General features: G+C 30.2%; 2 protein-coding genes across 2 annotated transcripts in view; one reads left to right on the top strand and one right to left on the bottom strand.

Annotated features, from left to right (window-relative positions):
- LOC102681942 (nuclear migration protein nudC) overlaps positions 1-9,355 on the top strand; it is a 114,301-nt gene extending 104,946 nt beyond the window's left edge. The window contains exons 5-7 of the mRNA XM_006614554.2: positions 7,586-7,780; positions 8,564-8,766; positions 8,850-9,355. Coding sequence (XP_006614617.1) covers positions 7,586-7,780; positions 8,564-8,766; positions 8,850-8,901 — 450 coding nt within the window. The 3' untranslated portion in view covers positions 8,902-9,355. The remainder of the gene's footprint in view (positions 1-7,585; positions 7,781-8,563; positions 8,767-8,849) is intronic.
- Positions 9,356-9,543: 188 nt separating this feature from the next.
- The window catches only part of LOC102670621 (plasminogen), a 9,680-nt gene continuing 6,899 nt past the window's right edge, over positions 9,544-12,324 (bottom strand). The window contains exons 3-11 of the mRNA XM_031509873.1: positions 11,760-11,856; positions 11,554-11,675; positions 11,376-11,477; positions 11,153-11,277; positions 10,930-11,054; positions 10,645-10,844; positions 10,432-10,566; positions 10,133-10,357; positions 9,544-9,969 (exon numbers count right to left, since the gene is read on the bottom strand). Of these exons, the coding sequence (XP_031365733.1) occupies positions 9,676-9,969; positions 10,133-10,357; positions 10,432-10,566; positions 10,645-10,844; positions 10,930-11,054; positions 11,153-11,277; positions 11,376-11,477; positions 11,554-11,675; positions 11,760-11,856 (1,425 nt within the window). The 3' untranslated portion in view covers positions 9,544-9,675. The remainder of the gene's footprint in view (positions 9,970-10,132; positions 10,358-10,431; positions 10,567-10,644; positions 10,845-10,929; positions 11,055-11,152; positions 11,278-11,375; positions 11,478-11,553; positions 11,676-11,759; positions 11,857-12,324) is intronic.

Here is a 12,324-nt window from a genome sequence, read left to right as displayed (position 1 = left end):
ATATTTTTTACTTATTTACCATAGAATATATTGACAAAATTTGCCACCTTAAATCTAGATTATATTGTATATCTTATTAAATAAAAATCCACCATCTATTTTTAATGAGCAATAATTTAATTCTCAAAGAAATTTCTCTATAATTTTGATTGTCAAAAAAAAAAAAAGAAAAAAGATACGATTAATTCATACTTTTAATTTAAATCGAGAGAAGAATCGAGTATCGTGTTCAAAGGGAAACAAAGCATGGCCGCGTAACGTTCTCATATCGTGTCATTTCGTTAACGTAATCCATCCTTTTGTTCTTTCAAATTCAAGGCTACGTTTCAGAACCGCGGCAACTCTGACACACTGTTGCCCCTTAATTGTTTTCGCCACAGAAGGAATTCATTGTTCCCGCGAATACATCTGTCCGTCCTCGCGTATATCGTTTCCCGTTGCTGATTGACGAACCAGATTAAGTCCATCCAGATTGCGCCTTATTTTCCATCCAGTTATTTTATACCGGGTAATCGCTTTTATTTATTTTTTTTCCTACTTTTTATGAGCTTCTATAAAATTTTAATTGAGAAATTTGGATAAATTGAGAATGTTTTTAGTTATCAACAATTAATATATTTATATGAAAATTTGAAATATGTTTTCTATCGTAGATTTTTTAAATAAGAAAAACAATTGTGGAATGACGAAAAATGGCATATTTATGGCAACATTGGTAACTGAACTGTAATCAAATGAAAAGCTTAAATATTTAATAATAATTCTTTTCCACTTTTTTATATTTTTTGAAAGAAAATTTACAATGCAATTGTATGCGTATTGTACTTACTGTAAAATACAAAACGAGACATTCGTGTTTTCCCTACAAAATGTGTTAAACGATATTTGTATCTACAAGAAAATCACGAAATTAATTTTTTTAAAAGATGTATGCATTAATCTCCTTAATAACTAAGCGCTTTTTTACTATAAAATTTTATTTCTTCTTAAAAGATTAAAAAATATGTGCTACTTTCATTTCAATAACTAGATCCTCTTTTTCCAACAAAGAATTCCAATTATTTAAAAAATTGGAGAAATATAATCTTCGAATTAATATATTATAATATATTCTCATTTTGATAATTAAAACTTCTTCTTCTTCCAACAAAGAATTCCAAATTTTCCATGGAGAAACACAATTCCCAAAAGTGGCGTAAATGATCCATTATTTTCAATTCATATTATCTCCAATAAGTTAAAGCTTCAATTATCCTCGCCATAAACTCTCATCTCCCGCTTTACCATTGAAGAACCGATATTGCACAACTTAAGAACAATCTTTATATTAATCCCCGTAGTTATGGTAACGCGCAACCCGGTCTTGGTCTTCATATCCGTGGATGATACAAGTTCAGAAAAACGCGAAGAACAAACGATCCTCTGTTGTTCGATAGAGGGGATAATGGGCACGAGGGAGCGTCGATTGAAAATTGCTGCTTCTCCTCCCACTCCAGTTGCAAATTGTTCACGTTCCATCGTATAACCGTATACGATGACATGCATGCACGTATTGTGCGTACTATGCGTGTCACACAATAAATGGATGAAAGAAGTCTCGTGAAAGAAACGCGGATTTGATTCGAATATAATTATCAATTAATTTTTTAGATATTAGAAATTAATTTTTGTCCTTTGTTTAATTTATATCTCGTGTTATATCAAGTTGAATGAAATGAAAAATAAATATATATTTTTTTTTTTTTTACTAAAAATAAGAAAATCAAAATTACATAGTAATTAAATTGATTGAATTTTTAAAGAATTTCATTCATATATATTCGATGTCGCATTACTTTGATCTTATTTTTAGCTTTATCTTATGATAAGAAAAAGAAAGTGGAGTGTAACACATTTCTGTCTTTTCAAATTCATACAAATATTACATAATGTTATATATGTTTAAAGCTAAGTTAATCTGAAGGAAGCATCTGAAAATTGAAAATTGCAGCATTTTTTCTTTAATGAATGTATAATTATAGCAACAATTACAAAGCAAAATCGTTGTCAATGAATTCGACAAAATGTAAAGATCATATGTTATCAAATTAATATAAAAGATTTTTGTATATTTATTATGTAATATATTTATATTGTTCAGTTTTTGATTATAATAATAGGATTTTTCTTGGAATGTAAAAAATAAACACTAGATATTAAAAATATTTCGAATCCATTAAATTTGATAAAATATTATTTTCAAAATGTTACTATTATTGTTTAATTTTTTTATTAAAAAACTAATTCTATTATAATGCAAAACCACAAACAACAAAAATATTTTACATAATAAATATTTACAATTTTTTATCTTTCATAATTATTTATTGAATAAAATAATTATAAAAAAGATAGTGAACTTACAATTTTGTTCGGTATTATATATTTCGTGTTAAAAAAATAAAAATCACAAAGATAAATTTTTCTACATTACAAATGAGAGAATAACACGAAGGATTATGAAGATTAAATATATCATCTTTATACTGTTCCACGATATTTCTTGTGAAGTACATAAGCATATAGAAGATCACATATAGATAGAAGAAGATTTTGCAAGTGTAGCACAGCGAAGATGGCCTCAACAACAAACTGAAAATCGTGAAAACGATGGCTCCAGTCTAATGATGCCTCGTGAAACGATTGAATAAGCGAAGAGCAAATAATTACCAAGGGGAAACCGTTCTTATACTTGCATTATAATTAGAGTGGGTTTAATGAGTCTGAGAGGATGTTGCATTAGCGAATTATTATTAGAATATGAAATCTACAGTAAAATCGACAATAATGTCTTGAAAAGTTGGTACACTTACTGCGGTTAACTGAATTGATTAAGTTTTTATCGAGATTTGATTGTGTTCAAGATGAATATGAAGATTAATAGTGATATCTTTTTACGCGAGTTTTTCTGGAAAGATTGTGCAAGTTCTCTGGTTGATTGGTTTGAATTTCTAGGAGATAGAGTTTGAGAATGTTCGAGCAAAGTGTTCTTTTTTTTAATTCGAATTGACGGGAACGTGAATTTGCTCACGTACATCCCTTTGGTCTCTGACAAAGAGAACCAAGGCTGCGTTTACTTTCGATTCGTAAAGTCGTCCGACTTCTAAAGGAGACAAGGTTTAAATTCGTGTTCTTACTTTTGAAACACTTTTCTCCTCGCTACAATTCGCGTGTATCTTCTTTTGTACAACGACGAGATGTGTGTTATTCGATTTCTTTTTTTTTCTTTTTTTTTTCTTTTTTTTTTTTATTATTTGTTTTTGCGGTCTGCGAGCAAGCGAGGGATTAAGTTAAGATTAACTTGGTAACTTGACGCTTATTACGAGGTTTAAAACGGAAGTTGTTCGTGCACTTGTTAATTTCTCCATAAAACGATCTACTCTATGGCAGGCAATTTTTTTGTTCCAAACCTGTTCTTCTACTATTTGAGATAAATTAGTATTAAATGAGAAATAAATCCAGGGCTCTTCGATAATCGCAATTGATAAGAAAAAGGATGGACGATTAAAGATATAATCCTATATGAATCATAAATTCCATTATTTTTTTAAATTAAAGTATAACTAAATATATTAAATAAAATAATGAATATTAAAATAAACTAAATATATAATATCAAAATTAATTAATAATCGTATGATTATTCTTTAAAAATCATAGATATTTGCTACTATGATTACAAACTTCATCTTCCAAAATAATAATCTTCTCAAGAAAAAAAAAACTATTTTTTATTCTTTTATTATTTTCAACATAAATATATTTATAAATAATAAAAAAAAAGCTATCAATAGCATATGAATCAACTTAATATTTTAAATTTGATTTGAAAGAATATTTTATAAATTAAAAATTTATTAAGTAAATTTATTTGTTATTTTTATAAAAAATGAAAAAAAGTTTATTTTATTCAGAATTGTGATCATAGTTCATCTGCAAAGTATTAATAAACATTGGAAAAAATATCTAGACAAAAATAATTTCACATACAGTAGCTCCAAAAAATATTGGCACAAGATGCCTTTAAAACACGATAACTTTTTTACTTGATCATTTAATGATTTGATTTAACAACTTGAATTGGTTTTTTAAGAAGTTAGAGAAATTAATGGTATATAAAAAAAAAATCTTGAAAAAATTATCGTGTTTTAAAAGTTTTTTCATCTGTGCCTGTAATGAAAATTTAAAAAAAAAACATATTCTAAAGATTTATTTTTAATTTCGATGAAGTTTTTATCATGTATAATATAATTGACATAAGTCTATATAAAATGTATTTCTTAAATTATATCTGAATCTTTAATGAATCAGATACAAATATTGAAAAAAAATAACAATCCTTTTAAAATTTCTTTTATACATTATCTTATAGTAAACTAATCTTTTTAACTTCTCAGAATAAATCAAATGATTACATCCAATTTTAAAAAAAATTATCGTGTTTTAAAAGATATGCCAATAAAAACTATTGTAAATAGTATCATTTCATATTTATATGTTTTAAAATCAAAGATACACGATTCTCAAAAACTTGAAATTTCTTATCAATTTTGATAAAAGTTGAATCGTGACGAAAAATTGTAAAATTAACACAATCCAATCTTGGTCCAAATTTTCGTGTCATAGTCATCTGATTAACATAGCGTCGAGAGATGAAGGATAATCCGAGAGATCAGCGACACAACCCTCTTCCCCTCTACTCTTTGTCGTTCCATCGTAATAATATTCTACTTTGTTAACGTGTTAACTTGGTAGCCATGATCCGTTTCCACGCACCGGTGCGCTCAACTACGCTTAACATTTACGCGGTCGTCGTCATCGTCGTCACGCTGGAAATCCAAGAACGCATCCAACATGACGACGATGATGATCCCACGACACGTAATTCTTCGTATCATTCGTGATCCTTTCCCCTCTCCCTTTTTTTTCATCCCCTCTTCTTGAGATGATCGGTGTTGCGACACACGATACGCACGATGGGTCATCTAGGATTTCAGAACTTGATGGATTTAATTGTTCCTGGTGCTGGCCACGTCCCACATGGATCGTGAAATATATCTGTTATAAATATACATGTTTAATAATAAATATCTGTGTTTGTGGACATGATTAAAGAAAGGAGTAAATCGATGAAATTGGAATTTAAGATATTGATCGAATCGATTTTTTGCAATTATGATTTTTTTTAGATTATGGATAATTTAAGAATGATATGAGCAAAAAAGGAAAGAATATCGGAAATTGAATTTTAATATTAATTTATATTAAACTGATTTTTTATTCTTATTTTGAGATTTTAGGAGATTTAAGAAATTCTGAGTAGAAATAAAAAAGAGAAATATCGGTGGAAAAAATTTTTGAAATTTTGGTGATATTCATTTTGCCGATTTTTGGTAATTATGATTTTGAAAGTTTTGAATAAAAAGTTTTTCAAAAAAAAAAAAAAAAATATGAAACAAAGAAAAGAATATCGATGAAATTGAATTTTGTCGATTTTAATATTTATGGGTTTAAGATTTTGAAAAATTTAAATATTCTAAATATTGTAAAATATAAAATATTTAGTTTATAATGTAATAGCTTAATTTATGAAAATTTTGTTGTCAATTGTTTTATTTATTGGTACTCTGGAAATAATAGAAACATTGAAATAGACAAAAATATAATGTATTTGCACTAGATACTTTAAATCTTCAGAATTTTTTCTTTTTCTTTGCTAATTATTTCATAATTGTTTCTTACTTTGATACTTTGATGTTAAAAATATTGAGAAATTTAAATAATCAATGGTTATTATATAATATTTATGTGAGAAGCTTATAGCTTAAGCCTTAATGAATTCCTTTCATAACGATTTTAAAGATTTATATAGCCAAAGCATAATGTGAAATATTAACACAACAGATTTTCAGGAATTTTTCTTTTTTCACCTTTTAACTACTATTAATATTAATAACTACTATTAATATTAATATTAATATTAATAACTACTATTAATATAAGAATGCAACTACCTTTTTTTTTTCGAGCAAAATAATGCATTCCTTATGGAAATTAAAATTAATTCAGCTCATTAGATTGAATGTAAAAGTACAAACCATCTGATTTCATATTCAGATTTCATTCACAGCAATTTTCTTTCGTAACGATACTTCTTGCGAACGTTAGACACTTTCATTAATTCTATTTTCCACCAACTCCATCAAACATTTTTGAGGCAATATGAAAGTAACTAACAGAATACTGATCGAGAATACAGTTCGATATACAATTCTAGTTCTAATAATCTTGGTTCGAATCGTCGACTAGTACCAGTTCCTCGTTGTACATAAAACGATAATAATCATTGCTGCAATCGTCTAAAAGAGCTAATTCGAACCGTAATAAAAGAAATTATAGGAACGAACTTTCTGTTGCGAAATGTGCTGTCCTCTCTTACTCGAATGACCGTCCATCTTTTCCAAGACCAATATTTATTCGAAAATTTTCTTATCTCTGAACTATTATCGAGATCAAAAGTATTGAAATATTGATACATGTCCTTGTATTGCTGATATCTATAATTGTATGATTAATTCGTTAAAATCCAAATATTATAATTATATTATATTAATGTGATATTTTATTTGTCATTTCTTTCCAATTAATTTATATTTTTGAATTGTATTTTTTTACATTATGATTGCGAAAGAAATTTCAAAAATTAATTTTTTTTTTTCAATTTCCTTAAATTTTAAAATATTCTTTCTAAATTGTAGAAACGATTTTGTTTCGCGTTGATTTCTATTTTTCTCTTTTATAAAAGATTCTCTTCGCGGATCTAAATTACTCAAGGTTCATTTCGAAGGTTTCACTGCAAGATTTCCGAAATCCAAGGTCCCGTCAAAATGGATCACGATGATATGCAATGAAATCGCAATCTCTAGAAGGACTAAGAGAGCAATCGTGCGGAACCACGATCGATCGAATGAATCGCTATTGTTATGATAGATACTCGATGAATATCGTTTTTTGTATTGAGAAGATTACTTTCAAATTGTGCGAAGAAATTTTTATCAGATTTATTGATTGCAAAATGTTTATGATAAATCATATTCTATATGCATGAAAATTTTATTGTTAACTGTAGAATCATCAATCTGTATAAACAGTTGATTACAATTATATTAATTTTTCTGAAAATATCCGTATATTTCTTATAATTGCAAAATAAAAAAAAAATCGAAAATTAGTTATTTTGTTGAATTTAGAAATTTTTTTAATATTTAGGAAATTCTTAAATTTTAATAATTTAATTTTTCAAATGAACAAATTTGGATATAAATTTGAGTAAAAAGAAATCGATTTTGAAAAGATGATAATTATATGAACTTAAACTTAACAATTTAAACTATAAAAATATAAAATTGCTTATATAATTTTTCAATGTAATTGAATAGAGAAAATTGATTGTGAATGTAAAAAGGTAATTTTAGAAATTTAGGAAACAAAAAATTTCTAGTATCAAAGAACACATTTAATAATTTTAATCGTTCTTTAATTCCAGATCAAAGTGCCTTTGAAAGTGAACTTCTCAGCCAGGCCCAAGGACGTGTCGGTGACGATCACGAAAAAACGATTGACCTGTGGCATCAAGGGTCAACCGCCGATCATCGACGGTGATTTTCCACACGAAGTCAAAGTCGAAGAATCCACCTGGGTGATCGAGGATGGAAAAATGTTGCTTCTCAACCTGGAGAAGGTAAGTGATGCAAGCAAGCAAGCAACTCGATGCTGGATACGCGGCCTTGTCAAAACGAGGATTCCAACGATGCTATCGCTTTAGCGATGAATTTCTGACGGATGATATCGGATACGCGAAGAATTCGTTGATTTGACGTGACCATGAATGATCAGAATAACGTATAGAGAGTTTGGTGAAGGGTGAATCGTGATCGTTTAACGAGAAAACTGTTCACTTGATATTTTTATTGACACGATTCGGTGGCATTATTGATATTTTAATTGATCTTGATAGATATTCCATTTAATAAAGCGTATTTAACAAAGGTAAAGGTTTTGATTCTTTCTGAAGTCGATAGGTTTGTAAGTCTCCTTCTTTTTAATAATATTTTATGTTTTATATAAAAGTTGATTTTGAACTTTAATAGATGTAAGATTTGATATATATAATTAATTGTGAATAACGTGAACCAAGAAAATTGAACTATAAATATTTTTTAATACCATAAATCTGTTAATTTCTTTCTGATGTAATTAAATTATTAAAACATTTATTAAAACATAAATTTTATATTATATACCCAATTATATTCATTGCCTTGTTTCTCTTTGATTAATTTATAAAATTATTGTGCAATGTTTCCTGATTTCACATTTCATATTTTAATTTTCTTTATTACCAATTAAACTTAAATATTTGAAACAAATTAACTTTCAACTTTCAGATATTAATGCAATACGCTTCCATCTTACTTCTATTTTATGATCACTAAAGGCAAGAATCTTCGAATCGTTTTCACAGGTGAACAAAATGCAATGGTGGGCGCACGTGGTAACCTGCGACCCGGAGATCAGCACGAAGAAAGTGAACCCAGAGCCGAGCAAGCTTTCCGATCTCGATGGTGAAACCAGAGGCCTCGTGGAGAAGATGATGTATGACCAGAGACAAAAGGAACTGGGTTTGCCAACGTCCGACGAGCAGAAGAAGCAGGACGTGATCAAAAAGTACGACATCAAGTATCACGAGCATACATAAATCAGCATAAATATCGTAGAGATATCTAACAATCTTAAATTTTTCCTTCCAGGTTCATGGAACAGCATCCAGAGATGGATTTCTCCAAGTGCAAGTTCAATTGAAACGGTTCCAATTAGACAGAGAGCCGAATATTCAGGTGTTGTTGTGAAACTGATAATACAAAAGATAAAACAGATGATATATTATCGATATATCCAATCGCGAAATCCAGAAAAGCTCTTTATGATACTCTTGTTAATTGTCACTGTGGTGAAGTTTTCTGCACCTGCTTTATCGTACGGCCATCAGTTTCCAAAGCGTAAAAGATGGCGCCACGATCCATGCCACGATTGGATCGTGGTTACGATAAAAGGATTCATCATTTCCTTTGTCACAACTCTCACTTGATGATTCCATTTTCTCTTTCTCTCTCTCTTTTTTTTTATACCTATCTTCAAACCGTTCCTTTTGATTACTGCTCCAAAGGTAGCAGAATCAATCTGCACAAATATGTATATCGTATGATTTTTTCACATTACGTTTCGTATAATTGAATAAAGAGTTTAGAAATGAAAAGATTTTTTGTATTCGATTCCTGAAATTGACAAGATTCATTCCTGTTTGATAAATCCGATTCATTTCTATCATCTAGTCGTGTGAAATAGTCTCTCATCTACAATGTCTTCATCTACAATGTGACATCGTATCGGTAGAAAGGAAAAGAGTAATAAGTGGCATTCGCTTTAAGTGGCAATAATTACTCGTTTCAAAATGATTACTCGTTCTTATACCTAATTAAAAGTACACTGGATATTGTTCTTAACTTAAAGATCACTGAACAGTTAATAGCACTGAGCACGATAATTAGAACCAAGCACATGAGTGTTATGAAAGTTTTAATTAAAGTCATCGGTTTCTTTCATCACTCTGCTGATCCAGCGAACATAGTTCGACATTCTTGCGTAAATTCCAAATTTCCCTCGTTTTCCACATCCTTCGCCAAAACTGGTAATGCCAAAAATGGTCCAGGGCCGATTGGGTCTTCTAGGATCTTGGCACAGAAGAGGACCTCCGCTATCTCCCGCGCAAGAATCCATTTTCCCGCGACGATATCCGGCGCAAAACATGTTATCGGTGATTCTGTAGTCTACATAAACATCTCGACATGCTTCTGAAGATACTATAGGTATCTGAAATGGAAGATCGAGTGAAAAGTTAGATAAAATTTTTTAATCAAAGATTTTAATCCTTATTAAATTAAAAGACTTGAAATATTAAATTTAGATTTTCCGTTCTTTCAAAATCGTTATTAATGATCATTATTAAGTCCAATGACACATAAATGTAACTTACTCGAGCCTCGTGAAGAATGTCAGTCCCGAAGTCATCGGTGACTCGCGACTTTCCCCAGCCGATAATTGTGCATAATTGATTGGCAGGTAGAGGTTGGTTAGGCGCCGGAAGGCAAGCAATTCCTCTGGACGGCGACGCTGTTAAAGTGACCGGAAGACGAAGCATTGCAACATCATTGTCCACTGTATCCGCATCGTATTCCGGATGTATCGTGACTGAATCCACCTGGGGGAAAAAGAATTAAAATAAAATTAAAATTCTCCAAAAATATTATTTTTTATTAATTTATAAAACGTTACTCTTAATTCCAATTCAGTGCCTTCTTTCACTGTCAAATCGTGTTCACCAATGCGAACATAAAGCCTCTTTCTGATGCAGTGAGCAGCAGTTAGTACCCATCTTGGAGAGACTAATGTACCTCCGCAGAAAGCTTCCTATAAGAATTATTACAACGATTAATCGTGAAATTATTATTTAATAGACGAACGATCCTAATTTTTGTAATAACTTACACGAAATCTGTTCAATACGGCTACTTGCCATGGCCAACTTCCCGGAGTCGATGGCCGTCCACCGATGATCCTTGTAAAGTAAGAAAGACGAGAAGTTTTTTGAATACTCGGGACGCCACATTTCCAAATATTAGAATTTTTCTCGGGGATGAAACTGTCCACCGTGTTGGGATTCAACTCGAACTCGTCTAATACTGTATCTGTGAATTATAAAGAAATAATGAATATTCTTTCAAAAAATGAAATAGAATAATGAGTGAATAGAATACTTTAAATTTAATTCACCATCTTCTTCTTGATTCCCACGAATTTTTCGATGAATCCATCTTTGGCAGAAGCTACCTTCGACGTAACAATAAGCACTTTCCCTTATCACATCGCGTCCGCAAATCCCAGGTTTCTTGCACCACCTTTCATTATTTAAATTGGAAATTACGAGATATAGAATTTTTATAATCGATCAAAATTATTATGATTTCGTAAACAAACTAATGAATGCTACATTCACCTATGACGTTGAGTAGTGCATAATCTCGTACAAGGTGACCATTTACTCCACTTTCCGTAATACCCTACAGATTGGTCCTTGCCTCTCTGTCTGCCTTGCCTAGGTGCAGCTTCTTTTTTAGGCATCTAATATCAATCGATTAATTCATAATTAATTTCAGAACAAAAAATGTCTTTTACATATTAAACTCATTTTTTAGAAATACGATACGTGAAAATCTTACCTGAATGACGTGAAATTTATCATTTTGTCGATGACCTCTTCGTTGATGTTGCTTGCACCTTCTCCACCTACTTTTTCTATTGTGTTGACAAGTTCGTTCTTCCTACATAAAATATAATAAATGGAATATAAATTGATGTAATACTTCCAATGAAATAAAATGAAATTCACAAGCTCACCTTAAGTATCGTGGTACCACATTTTTTCTTCTCGCGACACCTTCGAACGCGATTCTGCGTGCAGTGTCGATCGCACACACTCCATTCGCTCCAATTTGTGAAGTACGACAACTTTGTGGATCCTAAAGTATTTATATTTTTAATGAATAATACAAGAAGATATAAGAATTAAAAGAAGGAGAGAAAGGAATTTGAAAAACACTTACTGTTCTTTGGTAATTGTTCCACAACAGAATCCTGATCGACCACGCGCTGCCAGCTAATGCTATTGTTCCCGTTGGTCACGAACGTCCCGTTTCCGCTCTAAAATTAGCAAAGAGTAACGTGTAATTAATTATCGATACCTGAAAGGGAGAACGCGATCGTGACAACTCGTTAAAATGATTATTTTCTATAAATAGAAAAAAAAGATATTTGTATAAAAGTTGCAAAAAATTTTATTATACATACACATATGAAGAAATGTGTGCAGGAAAAAGCAATTCTGGCATGTTCATCACGTAGGCAGATCGTTGCAAAAATAATCTGAGATTAACAGCTATGAAGTGAACTAATAGATGCTGCACCGTGTTCGCGCTGATGCGTCTCGAGGATTTCAATTGAAGATGTTAAATTGTGACTTACGTTGTGACATATTACTGACATTTTGACTTAAATGAAAATTTATCTCTTTTATGATTCATATTCATATGTTTTTTTCTTTTATAGTTGATAGTGATTATAGCATAATTCTAAATTTTTATTTAAAACACATTCCATAAAAGATAATTT

Source organism: Apis dorsata, unplaced genomic scaffold (genome assembly GCF_000469605.1).
Source record: "Apis dorsata unplaced genomic scaffold, Apis dorsata 1.3 scaffold_189, whole genome shotgun sequence".
NCBI lineage: Eukaryota > Metazoa > Arthropoda > Insecta > Hymenoptera > Apidae > Apis > Apis dorsata.
This window is presented reverse-complemented; position numbering and strand designations above follow the sequence as displayed.